This window comes from Canis lupus, chromosome 27, assembly GCF_011100685.1.
Source record: "Canis lupus familiaris isolate Mischka breed German Shepherd chromosome 27, alternate assembly UU_Cfam_GSD_1.0, whole genome shotgun sequence".
Taxonomy (NCBI): Eukaryota; Metazoa; Chordata; class Mammalia; order Carnivora; family Canidae; genus Canis; species Canis lupus.
The window spans coordinates 29,247,451-29,273,970 of NC_049248.1; the positions used below are offsets into that span (position 1 = coordinate 29,247,451).

At 37.7% G+C, this 26,520-nt stretch overlaps 1 protein-coding gene across 8 annotated transcripts in view; it reads right to left on the reverse strand.

Moving 5' to 3' along the window:
* The window catches only part of DENND5B (DENN domain containing 5B), a 199,377-nt gene that overhangs the window by 43,108 nt on the left and 129,749 nt on the right, over positions 1-26,520 (reverse strand). For 3 of the 8 annotated variants that reach the window (XR_005380009.1, XM_038577194.1, XM_038577192.1), the window contains 8 exons: positions 24,045-24,276; positions 21,074-21,157; positions 18,969-19,119; positions 8,242-8,335; positions 7,320-7,430; positions 4,226-4,357; positions 1,859-2,011; positions 673-751 (listed from right to left, as the gene is read on the reverse strand). Coding sequence is in view for 7 of the 8 variants with exons in the window: in XM_038577194.1 (XP_038433122.1) it covers positions 673-751; positions 1,859-2,011; positions 4,226-4,357; positions 7,320-7,430; positions 8,242-8,335; positions 18,969-19,119; positions 21,074-21,157; positions 24,045-24,276 (1,036 nt within the window). In the remaining variant the exon portion in view is untranslated. Of the gene's footprint in view, positions 1-672; positions 752-1,858; positions 2,012-4,225; positions 4,358-7,319; positions 7,431-8,241; positions 8,382-18,968; positions 19,120-21,073; positions 21,158-24,044; positions 24,277-26,520 lie in introns of those variants that run through there. The other 5 variants (XM_038577198.1, XM_038577197.1, XM_038577195.1 and 2 more) reach the window with 4 other exon arrangements.

Here is a 26,520-nt window from a genome sequence, read left to right on the forward strand (position 1 = left end):
CAAGAGAGCACAAGCTATGGAAAGGGAGAAGTAGGCTACCCGTCAAGCAGGGAGCCCGAGGTGGGGCTCGATCCCAGGCGCCAAAAGCAGTTGCTTAACCAACTGAGCCACCCAGGCAACCCTAGATAGTTATTTTACATAAAGAAAAATACATAGAAGGCAGCACATCTAGAAACTCTATGTAACTCTAATTAGTAAAAGTATACTAACACTTCTAACATGTGATGTCTTAGGATAAATTGAAGAAATCTGACTCCTGAAGACTTTTGAGACATATACATACATGTTTTTTTCTGTGAAAGATTATTAATGATGGTTATAAAACCTCTTTAAGAAAAAAATCCAGTATATACTACACCTTAACACTGGTGAGAGTTAAGGTATACTTGTATGATCCTTTACAATTCATTAGGGGTTTCCACATGTTATCTTAACATCATAGTTTTACATAGCTTAATATTAGTTCCTTTATCCTGTGGATAAGGAAGCTGAAGATCAGAAAGGTCAAGGTCTCACAGCTAGTAAGTAATATTGCTTCTTCTACTTTATCTCACTACTGGCAAGATGGGTAAGTTTCAGCCTGAGAGAGAGGTAAAGACAAAGCCAAATGGTATTGATTCTTCACAGGTTCTACTGCTGCCAGTTCTGTAGAAATAATCAATGAACTCTCACCTGGCGATTCTGCAAGGTGCTCTTGCTTCTCTTCTCTGTCCTGAAACTGAATTAAATGTGACCACAAAGCTGATTTCCCCTGAAATTATAAGGTATAAAAAATTTTTCATTTTATAAGATATAATTAATCAAAAAATAATTTCTCATCAAAACCATTCACACTGAAATGGTCATTTTGAAGTCTGGAGATCCAAGCTCATCCATTCTTATCTGTGTGATATTCTGAGCAACTCACTTCATGTGAAATGGGTGTCATCCTTTGCCTCACTGGAAAGATTAATAGCAGCCTAGGGAAAGGCAGCTAAACAAAAGGCCAGAGTACAGGCACGGAGCTTTCTGACTTCAGCTAAGCTGGTACTTAGTTGTATATAATTAGGACGATCTACACTGGCCACACTAGTAACCACAGAACGAAAAGGCTCTAGCAGCACAGAATTTAATTGTGTACATCCATATACAAAATATATTTGGATGTACAGAATAGCAACTAGGGAAGAAAACTGGAGCCAGAGGAGAAGGAGCAAAGGGGAGGAAGAAAGAACATGCCCACAACAGAAGAAAAAAATCAGAATAGGAGATAAAGAGAAACAAAAGCAAAGAAACTACCTGAATTTTTCTACCCTGAATAACTACATAACTTAAAATGGTAAAGAACTGTTAATTCTGGCTAACAGATTTTTTTCCTGAACAGTGACGAAGGCAGACACTTAATGGAATCAAGAGGATATAACCTCTGCAGTAAATGTGCTGTTTTATCCTTTCCTGTTTACCATGAAAGAGCCCCAAACCACCTCTTAATCATGGGTTTTATTTTCTTTTTCTGGAATTAAAAAGCCTGTGGTGCATTTCTAGTCATCCTGTGACAAAGAACCATAACCTTTAATTTTTATATCGTTTTCTCCTTCTTTTCCTTTTTTTCTTTTTTTAAAGATTTACTTATTTATTTTAGAGAGAGAAAGAAAGAGCATGGGAGAGAGGGGCAGAGGCAGAGCGAGAGAAAAACTCAAGCAGACTATGTACTGAGTATGGAGCCCAACTTGGGGCTCAATCTCATGACCCTGAGATCATGACCTGAGCTGAAATCAAGTCGGAAGCTCAACCAACTAAGCTACTAAGTGCCTCTCCTTGTACATTTCTGGGCAGCGTTCCTAATCAGCCATGTCACCAGGACCTCCTGAGATTATACCTGCTTGATCTGTAAGCCGTGGCTCCATATTCTTTCCAGTAGGTCACAGAGGCTGGCAATTAAGGTGTTCTCTTCTAAGCCAGTTATGTTTGCTTCTCCATGGCCCAGTTCCACTGCTTCATGTCCCATTTTCTCCACCAACATGCGTTTTGTCTGAAAGCATCATGTGTGAGTACAAGTGTTAACCCAGCAGTGAAGCCAAAATCCAACAAGTCAACCAACCACTAGATCAGAGACCTGGATTCCCTTCATTATACTACTTTTTTAAACATTTTATTTTTTAAATTTTAAAATTTTTTCTAAGATTTTATTTATTTGACAGAGAGAGAGAGCGAGAGAGAGTGAGAGAGCAAGTGAGCACAAGCAGGGGGAGTGGTAGGCAGGAAGAAGCAGGCTCCCCACAGAGCAGGGAGCCTGATGTTCATCCCAGGACCCTGGGGTCACAACCCGAGCTGAAGGCAGATGCCCAGCTGACTGAGCCACTCAGGTACCCTAAACATTTTAAGTAATCTCTACACTCAACGTGGGGCTTGAACCTATAATCCCAAGATCAAGCACTGCATGCTCCATCAACTGAGCCAGCCAGGCATCCCTTTCATCATACTTCTAATTGTAGAATTTAATCACTCTGGGAAAAGTGTCTTAATTTCTGTGGTCAACTAACTACAGTAATATCATATACTTTTAGTATTTTGTTAGATAAATAGGGGGTCCACCAGAGGGAGATTAGGATACTATTTTTATCTATCTATCTATCTATCTATCTATCTATCTATCTATCTATCTATCTATCATCAATCATCTATCTTTTTGCCTCCCACAATACTATTTTAAAGTATCCCATGTAAACCCTTAGGATCGATTATCTTCGGATTACTATCTACAGTAACACTGGGGAATTACACTAGACCCATAAAATGTACTGTCAGAATCTGAAACCCATCCTGTTACAACTAACCCTCCACTGTCCCTGCATCTTGGCATACTGAAGATATCTGCAGTTAGTTTTGATTGCACTTACGCAAAAACCACAACACATATAGGCAGCTCCAAATTTTTTTAGAACTCCCTAACTGGTGAACCAGGACTCTTTTTTCCTTCCTCTTTTCCTCTTTTATCTTGTCTCTGCTCATGAGTATGTACCAGAAAATGGAAGGGAAGTGGAAATCAGCTTCAAGTAAATAATTCACCGCAGTCTTAGATGTACTTATAAAATGTAAAGTGAGAAAGAATCTAGTTGCTTTAGGTGGGGACCTTGTCTCTGATTCAACACTGTGTGCTGATGCTGAAAATAGTGCATTTATTGAATATACACAGAAGGTACTCAAGAAATGACTCAAATAAAAGGATGAAATTGGGATCCCTGGGTGGCTCAGTGTTTCAGCGCCTGCCTTCTGCCCAGGGCATGGTCCTGGAGTCCCAGGATCGAGTCCCACATCGGGCTCCCTGCATGGAGCCTGCTTCTCCCTCTGCCTGTGTCTCTGCCTGTCTCTCTCTGTGTCTCTCATGAATAAATAAATAAATCTTAAAAAAAAAAAAAGGATGAAATTACTGGCTAAAATGATGTTCTGAATCTTGTTAATTTGTATTACTACCTTTGATAAACATGGATATTTAAGAAGAGACTAGTGTGTGATATACACAAAACTACAACACAGCTAAGGTCTTCTTCCTTATGGGTATATGTACGTGTATGGACACGGACAATGTTCTTTTTTTTTTTTTTTTTTTTTTCGGACAATGTTCTATACAAAAAAATGTGTTGCCTTTCATATAAAATGACCACATTCCTGATGCAAGTTACTTCTTTTAAGTAGGCTCTACACACCCAATGTGAGGCTCAAACTCTTGAGATTAAGAGTCGCATGTTCTGGGCACCTGGGTGGCTCAGTCAGTTAAGTGTCTGACTGTTGATTTCAGCTTAGGTCATGATCTCAGTGTAGTGAGATCTAGCCCCAAGTCAAGCTCTGTGCTCAGTGAGAAGTCAGCTTGAAGTTTCTCTCCACCTGTGCAGCATGCACCCCCCATTCCCCCGCCCAAACTTTCTCTCTAAAAAACAAAACAAAATGAACAAAACCAGAGTCACATGCTCTACTGAATGAGCCAGCCAGGCATCCCACAGCTTTTAACTTACTTACTATCTGTTCATGCTAAAGAGGAAGACAGCAATGAAAAGACTGAAAAGGTGAGAAAAACTGCAGGGCTCCCATGTCACTGATTCTATGGGCAACATAGAACCCACAAAGGTTCATGAGCTCAGTAAAGAACTTATGAGGTTTATCCTCAGTTAAAGTTTTTCTCTAGGAAAGCTACAAGCTCAAATGGGAGTTGAGTGCACACTGTCTCACATCAGTGAGTAATACGTACCTTCATTCTACATTCTTTTAATAAGCCTTCTACAAATTTGCAGTTGGTTTGTGCAATCACTGCAGGCGAGAGGTCTGACAATTTGGGTTGCCTCAGGTTTTTTCCTAAACTTCGTGCCTCTTGCATATATTTCTAAAAATTAAAGAGTACTTTTAATACACAAATATCAGATACTCTCCTGACTTTTAACATTACACAAACAAGTGAGAAAAAACAAGATGCAAAAAAGGCTGTAAGTGTATTCATGCACTAGCAATTCAAGTTTTAGCACTACCAACAGGCAGAGGACAGTTTGTATTTCCCCCACTCCCCAGTTGTTAACTCCTGTGAAAATGAGGGCACTTGAAATCGTGTCAGGTTAAAACACATTCATAATAAGATGGAGCTCACCTCGTTTAATCTTTTTATTGGGAATACCCAAGGTTGTGATTAGTCAGGATCATGACAGGGATGAAAAAAATTTGGGTTTCTAAATTACGAATCCAAGGTTCTCCAAGAACTCAGATCACTGGTTTCTTCCTGTCCCACAGATCAAGATACTCAACATACTTCTAGTCTCTTGGACAATGCTCTTCAAACCAACCCTTTGTTCTAATCAAGTCACAACAGTAAAATCAGGAGCTCCAGAATCTGGTTGCAACTAACTTTATAACCTCAGGCATATTTGCTTATTTGTAAAACGGGCATAAAACACACTCTCCCACCTCACAAGAAAGACTATGAACTCACTCTGAACATGTTTGCTACATTCCCTCCCTTGCCTTGTTCCATAATCGAGAGAAAGCAGAGACATTATATTACTTTCAGAGATAGTGATAGCTCAGAGAGAAACCCAGAAACTCAGAGACCCAGTCCACTGCTCTTGAGCTTTAGTTAGTGAATGTCCGGGGGAAAAAATCACTACAGGTTATTATCACCGTACATCTGTTGTCTCTCTTCTTCCTGTGCCACATGCAAAAGCTCATCTAGATACTTATGTTTGCATCAGGACCATAAAGCAGAATCTCTAAAATGTCCAAGTGTCTTAGGGCCATATTTATAGAATGACTACTCTAAGTTATATAGTAAAACTAGCAGTTTGTTGAGGGGAGAGAGATTGTGAGCCAGCACATCCTCCCACACACACATATGTGAAATCTATCTTTACTATCTCAAGGGAAGAATTTTATATTATAAGGGAAAATGTGTAAACTCCTTTACATTCTCTAAATAAATGGGAGTTTGTACATTTACAGTATTTCCCCTTTGGAAGAAAACTGATCTGCTAAATCTTGTACAAATTTCTAAAAATCCCCACTGATTAGGGATTCAACTAATCAGTTTCCTGCTGTTGCATAAACAAAATAATCCGTTTCCTTTCCAGTGCAATCATTTTAAGGACAGATTTTTAAAAAATGAGTGCTGTAAGAATTCCTATAATACTTGTGTATGCATCTTTCTGCTTCAAATCTCTTTTGGGAGGGTCAAAGAAATAGGGAAAATTGAGAATGAAAGGTAACTATCACCTCTGGTATAAACAAATATTAACTGCCATGTGTTAAAGGGGTTATTTCTCCTCAGCCTCAATTCCTCTACTTTAGGACTTATGCAAAGGCAGAGAGAACTACTAGGACTTAGTTCTCAGGAAAAAGTAAGGATCAAATTTAGCTTAGAAAGAAACATACTGGCTAGAAGAAAAGGAGTGAGAAACACAGGCAAGAGGCTAGGAATAGGTCCTGGCATTTCTCTTTCTTCTGATATATATCAACAATTAGATTTTAAGTCCATATTAGATTAAGAATTTAAGCACTGTTAAAGTTTACATTCTATTTTACAAATGAAAATAAGCTAGAATGGGGCTATCCTTTGGCCATATTTACCAAGCACACAGCACATACAGGGCAGTAAAATTATTAGCCAACGGCAAACTCCACAGGGCCAAGTCTCCTCTCGAGCAGCTCTGCTGAAGCCACAGAATGAGCAACATCCCTTGGATGTGCACATGAAGGATACAGGGTGTGTGTGCGTGTGCGTGTGGTGGGCATGAGGCCTTTCCTCACATCAAGAAGTGATGTTGCCTCTGTATATTGCAAAAATAGAGTACTTGCCTTAACGGTAAACAAGTGATGATAAAGATGTAATTTTCTTTGGGGCAGCTGGAGGAAAAGGTGTACTTTAAGGTGAAAAATGGAGAAGAAAGAGAAACCTTTCACAAGGAATGTTTTTGTAAGAAAGCCTATCTCACTACTAAAAGGAAGTGACCCTAGATTTCTATTATGTCTTTTTTCATTTCTGTCAAAGCCTCAAACTACAAATCAGGAGTCCTATGATACTCTTGCTCTCAGATAGCTGCTGATTGCAACCTGGTATACTGGGTTACTGGGAAGAGTATCAGTCAGTTTGGCTTTCAGCAGTCCTGGGCTATAGGCCCAGCTCTGCCTTTGGGTGTCCATTTAACTTTCGGCAAGTCTCTTGGACTTCATGTCACGTTGGACAAGGTGACTTCAAAGGTTCCTTTTAGAACTAAGATTCTATATTGATGACCTGATTTTCTAACCACATAAAATACAGACAATGAATAAAAGAAGTAAATTTCAAACTAAAAAAAAAAAACAACAACAATAATACCCCCCCCAAAAAAACAACCACAAAAAAACCAAAAAACATATCAGGAAGGGTTCACTAAAATACTGTGGAGATAAAACCCAGCCAAAAAAGAAAAGCTGTTCAAAAACAAATTATTTCTGTATTTCTGCAGATGTGTAAATAAAAGGAAGTTTGAGTATTTATTTCTCCTTTGGAAGAACAACAACATGCTAGTCTGGCCCCTCTACAACTCCTCTCCCTTCACTTGCCAAAATACCACAAATTAGGAATTCAAATGATCAGTTTTACCTGTCAACTGTATAGAATTACTCATGTTAGCATACACCACCGTGAAAAGGTACCAAACACAGGAGGAAGTGGAGAGCAAAACGGAGAGGCTGACAGTTCACGTCACAAGGTGATGTGAGGCATTCTAGAGCTATGTGCGCACACACACACGTGGATAATTCAAGGAACACCAAAGAGAACTCAGGAACATCTGCAAAGCACTTTCAGGCAAAGAACATACCAGGCAGCACTCAGAGAAGGATTTTTTAGGAAGTCGTGCAGGAGGAGGTGGACCCTGATCCCACTCCCAGAATGCCATGGAGTTCTGACAGACCAAAAGTTCCCCGGAAGGCTAAGAGGATGGAGAAGTGCCAATGACAGAAAAGCAAAAAAGAAAAGGACAGGGAGAAAGAGACAAGCAAAACATGCATGCACATGATAAAGTCACAGCAAAAGGGGAGAGAAGAAAATATGGTAGCACAAAGAAAAGCACTGGACAGATTACACTTCAGTTTTTAAGAAAATGCTTAAAATCATAAATGTATGAACATTTCAACAAAAAAGCAATATATATTTGGAATGATGTTTTCTGCTTTATTTCTAAACATCTGAGTTTAGAAAACAGTTAACAGATGTTCTGACTGCAATTTTCTTTGATCACAATAATCAAACCTTATATAATTATTCAAATGTATAAATATGGTTTTATTTTCAAGTACTACAAATAAAGCATAAGGATTTTAATTAAAAAATAATTTCTAACACTTTAAAAATGGGTGTCAGCAAGCTTAGGATAAAGCACAAGCAAATACATTTTTACTAAGTATAAATTATGTTTGAAACTTTAAAAAAATCTGTTTCTTGTATATATTTTTTTTCCCATAAGAGACATATTGACCAAAACTTTATTGAAAACTTAACCTTTACTTGATGCACTATACAGGGAGATTTGCTTTAGAGCCTTATTTTAGGTATATTAAAATTACAAAAATGGGGAAAATGGTGTTTTCTGCTGTAAGTCAGTACAAAAATATTACTACTTTAAAATGAAACTGAACTTTTGTAAAAGAATGAGGAAGAACCTGCACAAGGACAACTGCTGGGCTGAGTTAGCTGAGTTGTGGCTCTTGTATGGAGGCATCCCAGAAAGGCAGCCCACATACCTCCCTCAGGTCGTTGTCCAATCCAATGTGCTCAGAATGTTGGCGAAGGCGGTCTTTCCTGCGCTGCGCCGTGGCACTCCGACTTACCCAGCGACTGGAAAGATAGCCATACCCAAGAAGGTGCAGGTTAAAACAAACAACTAAACCAAAAAAAAAAAAAAAAAAAAAAAAAAAAAAAAAAGTGACAACTTATCTTTAAACTAGAAAAAATGTACTGTTTAAAACAAAAGACTAACAATACTTGCTTTTCAATCAATTCTTTAAATATAGAACAGCTTTATTGTGATATAATTAAATACCAAACAATTCATCCACTTAAAGCATGTAAGTCAGTGGTTTTTATTATATTCAGACATGCAACCATCACTACAATCAATACTTTTTCAAAAATGAGGTTAAAAAAATACACAGTATCTCCTCATAATGATCATTTCCCGGACACCTGGGTGGCTCAGCGGTTGAGCGTCTGCCTTGGATCCCGGGGTCCAGGATCAAGTCCCACATCAGGCTCCTTGCAGGGAGACTGCTCCTCTCCCTGCCTCTATCTTTCATGAATGAATAGAATCTTAAAAAAAAATTATTTTCTTTCCACTTTAGTGTCCAACAGAGCCACAAATCTGAATGAATACCATCCTCTTCTCTGTTCTATTTATGCAGATTAGTTATTTCTTTCAGGACTCCCCAAGAATCACTTTACCTGCCCTTGATCAACTCTCTCACATTCCCCTCAAAAAATGTTTCAAACCTTTCGCTTCATCAAGTGACTCCCCTCAACTGATGGCCCACCCTTGACTCCTTCCTGCCCTCTACTTAATGTATACACATAGATATCTCTCATCTTCCTTTAAATCAATCACAAAGTATAAAATGTATTGGTCATGGCTCAAAACTAATTCTGCCACCTAGAAGAAACTCCCTGACGCATTCTCTCTTGACTTCTTCAACCTGCTGCATTAATCATCTCTTTTTCTGTATCTTCAATTTTTCTCTCTCATCTGAATACTTCCCTTCAGCTGGTAAGCAGGTTGATCTCTCTCTTGGCTCTTGAAAGTTATACTTAGTTTCTTTCTTCACTCTTCTCATGAAAAAATTCTTAGCCTCAACTTTTTACCTTTGGATCTTCAGTTTATCTAAATCAGCTTCCCCTGACAATGCTCTTGAAGCCATTTACACCTCTAGCTGCCATATTCAGAGCAATCACTCAATTCTTTGCCAACCCAAACTCTCTGCTATACTTAGCACTACCTTACACCTCCAGCTACTTTCAACTATGTCTGTATTTCCAATGGGGTCAGTTCGGTCACATGTGAGCCTTTGTCCTGGTTTCCTCCCACTTCTGTTCTTCTTTCAGATAGCTTCAATGCACAAGAAAGTGTTGATTCCTCCAAATCTAAACTGTCTACCCCTCTTACACTCCCCATTTGTATTAGCTTTGTGTTGTAAGTATTTATCTCTATTTCCCACAAAATCCTCTCTACTATAAACTCTTGAAGGGCTGGTATCATGTCTGTCAGCTGTTTTTTTTTTTTTTTAAACAATTTATTTATTTTAGAGAGGCGGAGAGAGCATAAGCAGGAGGGGCAGAGAAGGAAAGGGAGACTCTCAAGCCAACTCCTCACTGAGCACAGAGCCCCATACAGGGCTAGATCATGAATCTGAGATTAGGACCTGAACTGAAATCAAGAGTCGGGTACATAACTGACTGCACCGTCCAGGTGCCCGTCAGCTGTTTCACTGGCAGTCTGTACATCATCTGGCCCTTCTATGAATATACTCTAAATAAATAATCAGAGATTTAGTTCAATATTTAGGTTTATAGATGTTCCTCACAGCATGAATATAACAAAATTTACTTCCTTTATTCCAAGACTCACATTTTGGCTTCTAAATGTTCCTGAATTAGGATGTGTCTCTTTTTCCATATGCATGTTTAATGTATAATAGTTCCAAAAAGTTTTTGAGTTCATAGCAGGTCTTACAACCAAGTTACTCAAAATCAAGTAATTGTGTTCAAAACAATCTATATGTTCAACAGTAGGGGGTGCTATATAATGAAAGATACAGTCACAAAAAAAATCAAATTGCTAGGAATATTAATATGGGAGACTGTTGATGGTATAATAATGAGTGAAAAATCAAGATAGGGCAGCCTGGGTGGCTCAGCGGTTTAGTGCCGCCTTCAGTCCAGGTCGTGATCCTGGAGACCAGGGATCGAGTCCCATGTCGGGCTTCCTGCATGAAGCCTGTTTCTCCCTCTGCCTGTGTCTCTGCCTCTCTCTCTCTGTGTGTCTCTCATGAATAAACAAATAAAATCTTAAAAAAAAAAAAAAAAAGAAAAGAAGAATCAAGATAAAACACTGTATAAGTAATATGCTAATTTTGTTTTTAAAAGTGTGGACATGCACATCAGGATCCATGCGCATGGATGAGGAAGAGCCTAACAGCAAATCTTAACATCTCGTGGTGATGGCATTATGGGTGTTTTAAAATTTACCCTATCACTTTCAATTTTCTAATAAGCATATATTATTTTATACCAAACTATTTTAAAAATTCCTCAGATTTTGACTTATTATTCTCATGATTATGTAGTCATCACACTTAGTTCTAAGAATATCTACTCTTGAATATATTCTTGCCAGCACAGAGCTGTACACAATGTAAAAAATGAATTTATACTTTTGCCATTCAGGAAAAGTCATATTGTATTACTGGCAGTTCATTACTTTTAATTTTTTATTTAATAAAGTATGCAATTTACAAAAGCTTAAAATGAGAATACAGCTTTTTTCTTGCTTTTAAAATAGGGATCCCTGGGTGGCGCAGCGGTTTGGCGCCTGCCTTTGGCCCAGGGCGCGATCCTGGAGATCCGGGATCGAATCCCACGTCGGGCTCCCGGTGCATGGAGCCTGCTTCTCCCTCTTCCTGTGTCTCTGCCTCTCTCTCTCTCTGTGACTATCATAAATAAATAAAAGTTAAAAAAAAATAAAAAAATAAAATAATTTATGCATGCCTTTGGTTTCAAGTTTCTGAATCATCTCAGGCTACTAGAGAACACTGAATAATTATGATAAAAATGATAACGAGAAAGGTAGTCCCCTCTTAAAATAGTTAAGAAAAACAGGCTTATACTGGGACAACAAATACAAAGTCCTAGTGATAGATCTTTGAAGTGGAATCCTTGGAACTGTCCCTATAGCAAAGGATCAAAGTTAGACTATAAAACGATACAAATAGAACTGCAATGACTGAGAAAGATCCAGAAAAAAACATATTAATACACTGACAAAGATTCTTTTTTTTTTTTTTTAAGATTTTATTTATTTATTCATGAGAGACATAAAGAGAGAGAGCAGAGACATGGGCAGAGGGAGGAGAAGGCTCCCTGCGGCGAGCCCGATGTGGGACTCATCCCCAGACCCGGGATCACACCCTGAGCTGAAGGCAGATGCTCAACTGTTGAGCCACCTAGGTGTCCCAAGATTCTTTGTTTGATCAAACTTTAGCTAGGCTCTTGAACTTTCTCCTAGGTCCATCTTTGCACTCCCTTATAAAATCCCATTTAACAAGAGCCTTGCTAAGTCCATCCCCCCTCCCCGCCCCAGTATATGATCATTCTCCATATCTGATCAGCTTCTACATCATTCATCACCTTCCACATGATGTCTGATCACTCAGGCCTACCTTCAGCAAGAATCCGGTTTGGGTGGTTTAGTCAAAATCCCCACCCCTCCTCCTTACCTCTGATGTTTCCTCTTAGTAATTTTCTCTCTATTCTGCTACTTGATTATAAATTCCTACTTATCCACATTATATTTGGAATAGAGTTCAATCTCAATCTCTTGCCCACTGCAATGGTCCCTACATGGCCTCCCTCGAATAAAGTCTGTGTTACCGTCTTCAGCAAGTGTCATGAATATTTTTTTCTTTAACAATTTTGGTTTCTTTTTTTCTTCTTTAACAACTTTGAAGTAGAATATAAACACAGGAAGATAAATTTTCATGATAAACAAAGGGGAAATATAGGTTAACAAACAAAATGTTCTTAAGAAATAGCCCTGTAGAAAAACATCAGTGAAAGACAGCAAAATTTGTTCAAGAATTTAAAAAACTAGGGTTCAAATAAATAGTAAAATTAGGAAACAGACTATAAGCACCAGCTAATGAACTTAAATAATAATTAAAGAGAAGGAATAGAATATAAGTGGCAGAACAGTTCCCTTGGCAGGCAAAAGTGGAAAAGGCTTTAGGTAAAGAAAAGGATAAATATTAACTTACATGATAAAACTAGCATCTTACTATACACTCTGTGGCACAAAATGTCCTATTTTATTTTCAAAACAGGAATGTAATCATCTGCTTAAGAAAATTACTATGAAATCTATACACTCTTGGTCTTATTAAGGAATTGCTTTTTTCATTATTCAGTCTCATTTACTAAGCATATTTTTACCAAAGATAATCACGTTTGCTAAAATAATAATGACTGCTTATTTGCTCTTGTTTTGTAAGCAGCATATGAAATTCTAAGACTTGATCAACCAATTTGCAGAGGCATGATTATACATCTCTTTATCCTGCAATGAGTTCTTAGGTCTTTTCCCTTTCAGACTACAATCTACCTGAAAATGTAATACTTGGGACTTAGTCTGGAAATAAGAGACCTTGGGATTGTATAGAAGATTATAAAAGCAAGAGGGCAGCCTGGGTGGCTCAGCGGTTTAGTGCCGCCTTTAGCCCAGGGCCTGATCCTGGAGACCCAGGATCGAATCCCACGTCAGGCTCCCTGCATGGAGCCTGCTTCTCCCTCTGCCTGTCTCTCTGCCTCTCTCTCTCTATTAATAAATAAATAAAATCTTAAAAAAAAAAAGAAAACATGGCAGTAAAAATTGAAGTTGAACTCTTCCCTCCTTAAAACTCCCTACTTCCCTTTTCTTTTTCTTTTTTTTTTCCTACTTCCCTTTTCTGCTTTATTTTTCTTTCTTTCTTTTTTTTTTTTTTTTTTGCTTTATTTTTCTTCACAAATCTTATCACTGATAGGTTACTTGTTTTACATATTAAGTTTCTTTGTTTGTTTCCTCTTCCTTAAAAGCAGGGATTTTTGTTGTTATGTTCATTGCTCAACTCCCAGTGAACAGGGCACTGCCTCACATACAGTAGAAGTTCCATCAATATTTGCCAAAATGAACAAACGTACAATCTAATGTTATTAAAAGGAATTAAAACTCATTTAAATTAATAGTCTACTAATATGAAAGTAATTCAAACAATTAGGATATTTTACAAAACAAAAAATAAGTAAATGGATGATTAGTTTGTTCTGATGGAAAATTCTCATTCACTTCTGAAAAACAGAACATTTTATATCTAGTACAATCATCTGGGAAGTTTGAACCTCCTAATGTTCAACATCTTTTAGCACACTTTTAAGGTCACAGTTTTAAAAAGTAGGAATAGGGGATCCCTGGGTGGCTCAGTGGTTTAGTGCCTGCCTTTGGCCCAGGGCGTGATCCTGGAGTCCCAGGATCAAGTCCCACATTGGGCTCCCTGCATGGAGCCTGCTTCTCCCTCTGCCTGTGTCTCTGTCTCTCTCTCTCTCCCTAATAAATACATTTAAAAAATAATAATTAAAAAAAAAGTAGGAATAGCTCTTCAATGGAGGGTAAACTCCTACAAGTTAACTAAGATAAATAAGATAACATTTTCAGTCATCAGCTATTTACTTCTGTCTTGTGAGAGGCATATTAAATTATCTCTACAATCTTCCTTTCTAAGACCTTAGCATAAACACTTGCATTTTCTACAGGAGGGGAAGATTTCAATGTGAATACATAACTTTTCCACCTCTCTCGTGAAATCCTCCTCCATTACTGACTTCATTAAAGTTTAGACAATCTATTTAAATCAAAGCCTTTAAAGATCAATAATTCTGTTTTTAAAGATTTTTAAAATTATTAATTAGAGACAGAGAAAGAGAGGGAGAAGCAAGCTCCATGCAGGGAGCCTGACAGGGGACTCGATCCCAGGTCTCTAGGATCACACACTGGGCTGAAGGCAGCACTAAACTGCTAAGCCACCAGGGCTGCTCCTTTTTTTTTAAAGATTTTTAAAAGGATATTGGACTGAAAGTTTTCTAGAACTCCAGGCTTTATAAATGAGATATCATCAGGATGCCTGGGTGGCTCAGCAGTTGAGCATCTGTCTTTGGCTCAGGGCACCATCCCAGGATCTGGGATCAAGTCCCACACTGGGCTCCTTGTCAGGAGCCTGCTTCTCCCTCTGCCTGTGTCTCTGCCTCTCTCTGTGTCTCTCATAAATAAATAAATAAAATCTTAAAAAAAAAAAAAAGTCTTTAAAAAAAGAGAGATATCAAGAACATGGTACCTAGAGCAAGGAGACCTGAGTTCCACTCCTAACTTTGCCAGTAACCCAAGTTCAGACTCCTCTAACACATAAGGCCATTGTCTTCATGGTTAGGCTATTTGAACTCAACCACTGCTTCATGTAGTTCTTCACTAGGGAAGATGGTGCCTACAAATGTACCTTGCTCTGCAGAGTATTATCCTATCTTCTTTGGGGCCACCCCTCTTAATAGAGTCGTTTAAGGCAGACGTGAGGTATCTGAAGGCTCTTTCATTGCGGAAGATCTTGTTACATTGGGTACACAAAACAGAAGTGGCACTGAGTCACCTGAATTTTCAGAAGGCAAGTAGAGACTCAAAGAAGGGAATAAAAAAAGTAGAATTATGCCTTTTGACTTAAGTGGCCCAAACGAAGTCATATTAAGGTTCTTTTTTTTTTTTAAAAGATTTTATTTATTTATTCATGAGAGACAGAGAGAGAGAGAGAGAGAGAGAGAGAGAGGCAGACACAGGCAGAGGGAGAAGCAGGCTTCATGCAGGAAGCCCGACATGGGACTCAATCCCTGGTCTCCAGAATCAGACCCTGGGCCTAAGGAGGCGCTAAACTGCTGAGTCACTGGGCTGCCCCATATTAAGGTTCTTGAAAGGTAGCTTAAAAGTATGATGTTTCTTTCAGATGACTTGTAAAAGTATGTATTAAAAAATTTTGGTGCTTATCTTTCTTTCCCATAGTACACATGTATGTCCAATATTTTAGGCTATTCAAAATTTCTTGGGGGCAACCAAAGCAGTTTCCAACTCCAAAAGTAACAAAAGTCATTTGTCACCCTTGTTTTGAAGTAACTGAGCCAGACAATATATATACGTGGTATATCACTTAAGGGCCTGGGCCTAGGTTTGAATTTTAGTTTCACCACTTCCTAGCTATGTGATCTTGGAGCAAGCTATTGAATTTCTCTGAACCTCATTCATAAAATGGATAAAGCAATATAGATTTTATATATAGGGATATGTTTGTAAAAATGAGCTAATGTACTCAGTGCAGTCTAGCAGAGAAGCCAGTGTAGAATCAGCTTAATATGAGCTATTAGTATCAATAAAACATAACCACCCCTCTCCTGGAGTGAAGAGGTCTCCACTGGCAGGAAAGGTCTATTTGGAAGCAGACAACATGAAGGAAAGAAGAATAATTACTTGACAGAGGATGAAAATTTCTAAGTTTTCTGACTGAGATCTGTTAAGGGGTATATATTTATGATGATACAGAACTAGACTCTGAAAGGAAAAGAAGCAACAATGTAAATGGTACTGTAACTCTTTTTTTTTTTTTTTTTTGGTACTGTAACTCTTTTCCTTAATCCACACCTATCACTTTTTCTCCTTTGATGCGTTTGTTATCACTATAGCTTTCTCCATTTGGAACTAAAATGAATCAATCATTTGACACATTTAAGAAACATATTTTAAGGAACACCTTTAGCTAGGAAAATGCTAACGGTTTCATTCCTTTCAGGTTATTAAAAATAGGGTATTAGCAGTACAAACACAAGAATACACAAGTATTACCACACGTACATGCACCCTAAGAAATCCCAAATACCACACTACCTAGCTTAGAATAGTGTTCATCAAATTAAATCAAGTGTTACCATCACATATTATATAGATAAAATTACTATGTTTTCCTTTTTCCTGACCAATAGAATCATAACGAACATCATAGGAAATAAAGAGGCAAATATCGGCACGCCTGGGTAGCTCAGTAGTTGAGCGTATGCCTTCAGCCCAGGGTGTGTTCCTGGAGTCCCAGGATCGGTCCTGCATCGGGCTCCCTGCATGGAGCCTGCTTCTTCCTCTGCCTGTGTACTCTGCCCCTCTCTGTGTCTCTCATGAATAAATAAATAAAATCTTAAAAAAAAAAAAAAAAAAAAGAGGCAAGAATCAAGAATTTGCAACACAGAAGTTAAGTAGTTCATCTGAAAAACAAACATCACACTTTTAAACCATCTTTCGAGAATCTTCACATTACTTATTTAGTTTGGGCCATTTAGGTCAAAAGACATAATTCTACCTCTTTTTTATTCCCCTCACTGATTCTCTACTTAGCTTCTAAAAATTTAGGTGGCTCAATGCCATTTCCATCTTGTGTATCCAATCTTTACCTCAGTCTTCCCTCCCATTTCTTTGCCACAGCATGGCTTTTTCCATTCCTCCTCTAGCCACTTTGGTAAGATGATAGGTGTTGTAGAATGTTAAAAGAATACTTTCAGGTGAGGGACGTGTGGGTGGCTCAGTGGTTCAGCGTCTGACTTTGGCTCAGGGCGTGAACCCTGGATCGGGGATCGAGTCCCACATTAGGCTCCCTGTGGGAAGCCTGCTTCTTTCTACTCCTGCCTATGTGTCTGTCTGCCTCTCTCTGTGTCTCTCACAAATAAATAAATAAAATCTTAAATTATTTTTCAGGTGAGAAAGGGGCAAATGATTCCAACTTGTCTAAGGTTCCTAAGCTGGTTAGTGGTTAAGAATAAATTCCAGAATTACTTATTTGATTCCAAGTTCTTTCTTTGAAACTTACAGTATTTCTCCTTTAATACCTTTGTGTCTTTTCTTTTTCTTAAAGATATATATATATATGTGTGTGTGTGTATATATATATATATACACACACATATATATTTATTTATTTTTGCGAGAGAGTGAGTGAGTGCCGGATAGAGCACACAGAGGGAGAAGAGGAAGGAGAAGCAGACTCCCTGCTGATCAAGGAGCCCAACATGGGCTTTCATCCCAGGATCCTGGGATCATGACCTGAGCTGAAGGCAGATGCTTAACCAACTGAGCCACCCAGACACCCCTCTTTGTGTCCTTTCTTGGAAAACCCTCCTTTATTTCTATTTCTCACTTGCTAGTTTTTTTTTTTTTTTAATGGTGAAAAAAAATATCTATATTTAGATTTAGCCAGCTGGACTCAGTTTACATGATCCCAATTTTGTTGGCAACATCCAAAGCATCAGAGTCAGGAGCCAGTAGAACATATGTCTTCTTCTCTCCTGATCAGGGTGTTGATCTTGGCAAGTCAATGTTGTAGAGCTTCTTCACAGCCTGTTTGATCTGGTGCTATTGGCCTCGACATCCACAATGAACACAAGTGTGTAGCTGGCTTCTGTTTTCTTCACGGCTGACTCTGTAGTCAGGGGGAACTTGATGATGCCATGGTGATCAATCTTGTTTCTCCTGGAGGCACTCTTTAGAGGGTATTTGGGCTGCCTCTGGAGATGCAATGTCTTGGTCACAGGAATGTAAGTGACATACGGATCTTCTTTTTGTAAATGTGGATGCCTTTCAGCATCACTTTCTTGGCCTTGAAAGCCTTAGCTTTGTTTTTTGCTTTGGGAAGGGCAGGGGCTTCCTTCTTCACCTTTGGCACCATCTTTGCATAAAAATATTACTCACTTGTTAATTAAACACTATATTCACCTAAAGTTAAGAATTCCCCTAACCCAAATAATTCTTTCAATTCTAATCACATTTAGATATTTTCTAAATGGAATCATCTGTCATAAAAAATAACAGGGTTTATCTTTATTTTTTGATAATTTTTGCACTTGATTCTTAAAAAAAGGTGGTGTTCTAGGTTGAACTATGCCTACCTCTCTTCCCTCCATGACATGTTGAAGTCTTAAACTCAATACCTATGACCATGAGACCTTATTCGGTCTTTGGAAATGTCATCAAGTTAAGATGAGGTCATTAATATGGGGCCTAATCCAACAGGACTGGTGTCCTCATAAGAGGAGGACACTAGGACTCAGACATAGAGGGTTATGAAGACAGAGATAGAGACTAGAGTTAGCACTGTTAGAAGTCAAGGAATGCCTGAGGCCAGCAGAAGTTGAAGAAGCAAAGAAGGCTTCTCCCTTAAAGTTCTTGGAGGGAGAATGGCCCTGCCAATACCTTGATTTTGAATTTCCAGTTTCCAGAACTGTGAAAGAATAAATTTCTGTTATTTTAAAAGCTACTAAATTTGTAGTACTTTGTTACAGCAGTCCTAGGAAACTAATACAACAGTGAAAGTATACATTTTCTAATTCCATTAGACAGTATTAGCATTATATTTAAAGTGAAACTATTCCCAAGTGCACATTACTTTAACAAAGAAAAAAATCTCTAGTCTTTGGATTTTCCACATGATGGAATTAAAGTCAAATACTCACAGAATGACAATCCATATTCCAAATGGATTGATTTGAAGAAAGTGATCCAGATCGATAAGATATTTAATGACTTCAGTGCCCCATTCGAGCTGCACAGCATTGCACCCTTCTTATCCCTTCAACTCACTGCTCAAATGGAGAACATGCTTACTTGTTATTAGTTGGTCCTGTTGCCAAGACATCAGACTGTAACTTTGGAAAGAACCCTTGCTCATATTTGCCTTGACCGATTTTCATATCAAGCAGATGTGGATGGATTGCAGTGTGATCCATTTTCATTAGTCGCTGCTCAATTGATTGGGCTAAAAATTAAATTTATAACAAATTAGAGACATTTCATTGGCTAAACCTTAAAACAATGTTTCCTCCACTCATGCACCAATAAGGAACTCAATCTTTCTTACATTCTAGGATAGATTTTCATAAAAGCTCTTGAGAAATCAGTGTGATGTAAGTATAAAGAGGTTAATTTCAAGTGAATAGTAGATGACTAATTTTCATGGTATTTTCTGCCTCTGACAAAAGCATGGCAGCAGGGCTGAAAATCTACAGTACTGAAACAAGTTTCCCTTAAGTGGAATAATCAGTATTTTAATACTTCAATATTAAATATTTAAGAAAAATATTTTCTTAATGAAAATATAGTTCTAAGTACAACTTCTAAGAAAATGATGGCAAATAAAATATTGGCTTTGAACTGAAAGGGAAGGAAAAGCAAGCACAGCAGCCTTATATTACTTTATTTCTTTGTATTGTATTAAGATTCATTAAATATTTCTAGTTCTCCATTTGTGAAAACAAGAAACTATAAAGTTTATTACTTCACTTTTAGCAACACATTCTCGTTAGTAGGAGTCACTTAGGAGTGTTTATTAGATCAAGAGGGGTAATGCAGAGAACAGTAAAATAAGCAGGCATTTAGAAAATGTCCAGAGGATAAGCAACTGACCTTCTGAAGAATAAAATAAGCCAATGTCAAAAGATAGGAATCATTCAATATTTCTATTTAAAACAACTTAAAGTAAGGAGGATATCTCAAAGACCCAAAAAATAGCAAACTATTTCTCTGGTAGAAAAATCAGTTCTTAAATGTTTTTATGAACTGAATTTTCAAGAGAAAAATGCATTTGTGAAGCAAGACTCTAGGTCTTTAATCCTTTGCCTACAGATTATTAAAAGGAGAGAACAAGCAGTAATTGTGGTGGTATGATAAACAGAACGCACTCTGGGAACTGCTAATCTTGAGATTTAAGAGAAGTAAAAGGTATTTTTATAAGTATTTCATGGAATAGTTTATTTTGCCCATTTCAATTATCAGCAGATTGAGTACTGCTGGTTATTCCTCATACATAGTTTTACAAACTTTCTTTTTGAGCAGAGAGGGGTCTGTCCATGACATATTCCACCCTTGTCAAAATAACATGTTTGATACCATTTGTGTGACATAAATGCTTCACCTAAGCCAGTTGCTTGTGCTTGATGACAGCATTTAGGGATGCTTTGCAGAAGTCCCTATTAGCTCCAATGACTTAAAATTCACAATATTAGATACCTACTTCAAATTTCCCTCATTTTTCCTTTATAATTCATATGAGCTTATCTAAAACTTCATGAATTTCATTTTATTTTTAATGTGTAACTTGTAACTTTTCTTAAAACACAGTCCATATGTTCTACGTTGGGCGAAAGAATGCCATGTTTTAACATGAAATGGTATTTAATTTCCAATGATGCCCTCTGGCTCTCCACAACCCTATCTATACTCTCAGCGCTTCCTAATATTTATAAAACACTTAATTAACAGATGGCTTAGGCAAAATAAAGCTTACATTCATGGCATGGAATCCTCTGAAGTCCCTGCCAATTTTTTGTTCCATGAAATACTACAAAATTCCATCTCTGCCAATGAATGGTTCTGTTCTCATGAAAGGAAGAAAAAAAGTAGCTTCAGTTTTTCCGCTGGATTTAAAATGACAGAGAAATCCATCTGATATGGAGTTATTCTCCTTTAGTAGGAAGATATTTAAAAACAAGAAACATGATTCACAATGAGTTATTTTGGGGTTTATACTGAAGATTGCCATAGGGAGCATAATGCAATGTTACTTTTCAGTAATTATACCACCCGTGAATACTGAACTTTCAGAAATTATTAAATGCCTGCTTTAAGAGGTCATGGGTCTGTTAGATCTTCAAGGGTTTGTGCCAATGCTCATTTTCTGTGATTGGTAAGAGAAAAGAAAAACTCTGTATTACTATCAACTTGTCTTTCTGCACAGAAATCATGAGGTTCTGGTGCCACAATATCAACAGCAGATAGCCTCTGCCTAAAGTGTTCACCTGCAAATTAAAGTTCTTTTTAGTTAGAGGCAAAACAAAAATAAAAGCAAAATAACAAAGGATGAACCCTCCCCCAAATCAATAAAAAACAACAAAACGCCCATCTTTATAGTTTTTGTTGGGGGGTGGGAGGAGGATAATTTTATCTGATGAAATCAGTAACTGCACCATTTATAGGGGATAGACAGAGCCAGCTGTCTCCTTTTACTTAAAAAAAAAAAAAAAAAGTCTTTGATAAATTAGGTTCCTGGGAGACTACTGCTTTTGCCTAATCTCATTTCCATATGTTAAACCTATAATGGTATATTTTCAAGAGTATTACATAATTTCTGTGATGACAGTGGGAATGTCAAACTTTTTGAGAAGCTGACAGAAAATATATTTTAATTGAAAAGATTTTCTGGAGGCACACAAATAAAGGAATCAGTGCTTAGCTCCATTAAAAAAATTCTGTCAGGAAGGGAGGAATGAAATTTTCTCAACAAGGCATTATATTATTCACATGGCTATTAAATCACTGAAAGTCATACAGTTCTCTGAACAGGCACAGACAATCTCATTCATTCCACTCCTTCAATTTCCAGAAACACAGAGGTAACTGCTACTTCCTGAAGAGGCTCCAAGGATCTACTCTACTAAGTGGGAATACACCAGAATGATGTTTCAGCTTATCAAAAAGACCTCTTAAGATTATATAAAGACATCATTTACATACTTCTTTCCTTAAATACGCTATAACTACAGCATCACCACTCCTGTGACTTTGATCTATTTAAATAAAGTAAGGAAGGCAAGCAAGGAGACAAAGCAAAGAAATTCTTTCTTGGGACGCCAGGGTGGCTCAGCGGTTGAGCGTCTGCCCTCGGCTCAGGGTGTGATCCTTGGAGTCCTGGGATAAAGTCCCACATTGGGCTCCCTGCATGGAGCCTGCTTTTCCCTCTGCCTGTGTCTCTGCCTCTTTCTCTCTCTGTGTGTCTCTCATGAATAAATAAATACAATCTTTAAAAAACAAAACAAAACTCTTTCTTGCCTCTTTTTGCACCAGAGGAAAGCTTGCTCTCAAATAGCTTCTATATTAGAAGGGGGAAAAAACTTTAAAAAGGGGGGTGGCACTCAGGTAATAGTTATCAGTTTATTTGGCAAAGACAGTGCTAGGAACAATGTACAAACGTCTAAAATTGTGTGGATTGGTACACTTCATATGTTTCTTTACTAAATAAAAATCTAATATAGTACTAATGCTTCAAGTGATAGAATTAGTCAAATCTGAGTTCAAATCATGCTCCACTAGCCTCTAGCTATGCAATCGTAAGCAAGTTACTTAATCTTTCAGCTTTCTCAACTGCAAAATAAGGATAGTAATAAAACGGAAGTAACTCTGTCCATACACACCCCCACTGTTAAGATCAAATGCAAAAATGCATGTAAAACATGTGGTATGATGTTTGGCTCAGTAAATACTGGCTATTAATAGGATTATTTATTTAACGGAGTTTATTACTGCCAGAGAAGACTAGTCAAGACTTTTGATTCTCTAAGGAGAAAACTGGTGTCAGGGTTGGGAAAGCTCTAATTTGAATACAAGAATCCAGAGATTGGGACGCCTGGATGGCTCAGTGGTTAAGCATCTGCCTTCGGCTCAGAGCATGATCCTGGGGTCCCAGGATTGAGTCCCGCATCGGGCTCCCTGCATGGAGCCTACTTCTCCCTCTGCCTAGGTCTCTGCCTCTCTCTGTCTCTCATGATTAATAAAATTAAAAAAAAAAAAAACCCACAAGAATCCAGAGGTTTAATTTCAATAAATGAAACTATTACAATTACTGGCACCATTAAAAAGTAAATATACTGTAATAGTTATATAAATTAGGCAGCATCTCAGATTTACTATTTTATTTATTATTTTAAAAAATATTTTATTTTTATTTTGAGAGAGGGAGAGAGAGAGAGAGAGAGGGAGAAAGAGCACAGAGGCAGAGGGAGAAGCAGACTCCTGTTGAGCAGGGAGCCCAAAGCAGGGCTTGATCCCAGGACCCCAAGATCATGACCTGAACTGAAGGCAGATGCTTAACCGACTAAGCCACCCAGGCATCCTGTCAGATTTATGATTTTAAATTAATACTTATCTTTCCTTTAATGAAGACAAAAGAAGTGAGAAATAAAAAGGCAACATGAGTAGCATGAAAGAAACGTACATTTTTCAATTAAGGCAATGAAAGAGAGTAAGACAAAAACCATAGCAACCTTATGGTTATATTCCATTCAATTTATTACTGTTTTTCCTCTTCTTACGCTCTCTTTCTTTCTTTCCTTTCTGGAGGGGGTGAGGGGCAAAGGGAGTAGGAGAGAGAGAAAATCTAAAGCAGGCTCCATGCCCAGCACAGAGCTGGATGAGGGACTTGATTTCACAAACCTGAGATCATGACCTGAGCTAAAATCAAGAGTTGCTTAACGGAGCAACCCAGGTGCCCCTGTTTCTCCTCTTCTAAGGAAGGGGAATGTTAAGTAGGAATGGAATGGACATTAACTCATGGAAACAGAAAGAAACAAACCTAGAAAGCACTTGATATAGTACAAAGAATTAACCATTAAGTCTAAAACTGAAAGCTAACTTTTGGTTTATTTTATTTTTTAAAGATTTTATTTATTTATTAATGAGAGACACAGAAAGAAAGAGGAAGAGACACAGGCAGAGGGAGAAGCAGGCTCCACGCAGGGAGCCCGACACGGGACTCAATCCCGGGACCCCAGGATCATGCCCTGAGCCGAAGGTGACGCTAAACCATTGGGCCACCGCGGCTGCCCTAAGTTTTGGTTTATAAGGCCAACAATGTGTAAAGAGAAATGATCATGGATTTTAAGTTAATTTTAAAAGGCAAGACAAATGTACCTGCTTCTTTTAAAGTGCTGCATTTCTGATAGATAGATGTCCTCAAGGTGGGTGCCCTTACATTATACAGTCTTATTTTCTCAATCCGAGAGTCAAAGACCCGAAGCAAAGAATCTTTCTCTTCCCACTGAGACATAATTTTATTATCAATGAAGGTGGCAAACATCTGTGTTTCAATGAAGCGTGAAAGAAATGGCAGGTAAGGTTCAGGCTGGTCAGACAGAAAGGAAGCCTGTAATGAGAATAATTAGAAATTATTAGTGCAAAGAGACCATCTTAGTACTACATAATAAATCTGAAAATTTGTTGGTGAGGTCACTTTTAAAAAATTGTATAACATGCAAACCTGATGCTTGAAATTAAAAAATCTCAAAAAAAAAAGTCACTTTTCCTTCTAAATTCATGGAATTTAGGTCACTTAGGCCTTTAGCACTGTTTCTACCTTTCAAAATTGATTTACATTCTGGTACTCATGATTAGGTAGAAAAGAGGGCATCACTAATCAAAGAGGGTGGATGAGTTGCTGCAATACCATCAATCATCCTCTTTACTTACCAATAATTTTTGAGCCCTTTTCCAGTGAGCTGTGATTTTTTTTTTCCTGCTTGCTATTCCTAGCCTATGCAGTATACCTCTGAGTCATAAGGCACTGACGTGATCAATGGATACGATTGAGATATACGTAATAACCTTAAAAAAAACTTTGTGCTTTGTGGTGGTCCAAACTTTGGACTTCGTGCTTATGGGTGAAATCTTTCTGTCTCTCAAGTGGATGTTTTGCTAGGCCCCAATACTGTTTCAGACTGACAAAGGAGTGTTACTTTGAGATCATACTTCTTTCTGATTTGTGCTGATTTAAAAAAGTCTAGGCCTTAACAACTAATATATATATATATATGGCCTGAAAACCACCCGAACCAACCAAGCCTTCGGAAAACATGCATAAACTGCTGCCTGCTGCATGTTCCTGTTACCAGTCTGTATGGTGCATGGAATGGTTCTGTAAATTGTAATCAGTTCCTAATACAAAGTGTTTCTTTTTTTGTGGTTCTTCAGGTTCATGAGTTTGCAGGAATTATAGTCAGAGTTTGATACTAGCTGACATTTGGAGGCGATTTACTATTTCAGCTGCTGAACTGGTTTTGCTTTTCATTCTACTGAGTAGGTGCAGTGTGGCAGAAGCTAGAAGGTGAAAGTTCTGACATAAGATTAGTCTCCTTAATTCTCATTGGCTTCTTCTTAGAATATTTATATTTCATTCTAAAATTTAGGAAACCTTTAAAAAAGTTCCATATAGAAAACCACTTACTCAAAAAAAAAAAAAAAAAAAAAAGAAGAAAGAAAGAAAGAAAAAGAAAACCACTTACTCAATTTAAGTGCCTCCATAGTTTAGATGCATTTACATAAATCCAGTTAGCTAGTAAAAGATTCACAGTAGTCTCTAAAAATCAATTCACCTCTTTAAAAGATATTTTATACATAAATATCAATTTTACTTTTTCTACGGCAAACAGCTTTTCTTCTCCCTCCTAACGAGCCAAATATTTGGCTTTTGGTATTCAGACCCTCATGGACTACATTTAAGTCAGCAAAGACTTGGCTTGGAGGACTAGCATGTGATAGTCCTGTACATTTTCCTAGTGAAAAACGAAATGATTACAGGCCTTCTGGAAGCTACATGAAACTTTCATTTCTCTAGTGGTTATATAAAAAGAATTCCATTTATAGTCTGAAGCTACATAAAGATTAAGAAGGAAGAAAGTACCAGTGCTCCATTTAGATAAGAATTTGAATTGCCCCAAGGATAAATCATGAGTGTACACAGATTACTTCCAAGTCAGATAGGAAAAAATGGTTAAGCTTAATAAGAAAGGAACCTAAAAACAGGAATACATTTGGAGAAGTGAAGGCTTAATTTATTAAAGAGGTTTTCTCAAACAAAAAATGCACCAAAACTTACTGCTCAATGTAGTTTATAAGCTCCAACTGAAAAAAATGTCTGAAAATAATTTTTTATACTACCCACCACCTTAACAAAAAATGTTTATTAATATTTACTTGTCAGAGACTCCATGATTGTAGATTAGCCTCTTAGAATACATTAGCCCCTCTGAGAGGTCTTTCATGACACAAAGCTACCATTTAGCAAAAAGCCATAATGCATTCTATTAGCAGTATGATGTCTTGGCAATCAGAGGCAGAGGACTGCACTACACTCTAATGACCTGAAAGAGTTAATGCACACCCCTAAGTGCTTTTGTCTGGAAAATGAAAACAAAAGCAAACACAAAAAGTGGTGGATGCGTCCAGAAAATCTGCCAGAAGAATACTTTCTAGGAAACCTGAGAAAGAAGCTTCGATTTCAGCAGGACAATTGAAAGTTAGTGTCATTTTCTGTCTTCCTTTCCTACAAACTTTGGAATGGAACCTTAGACTTAGTCATAAAACCTAATTTATTCACTTTCTCTCTTTTGAT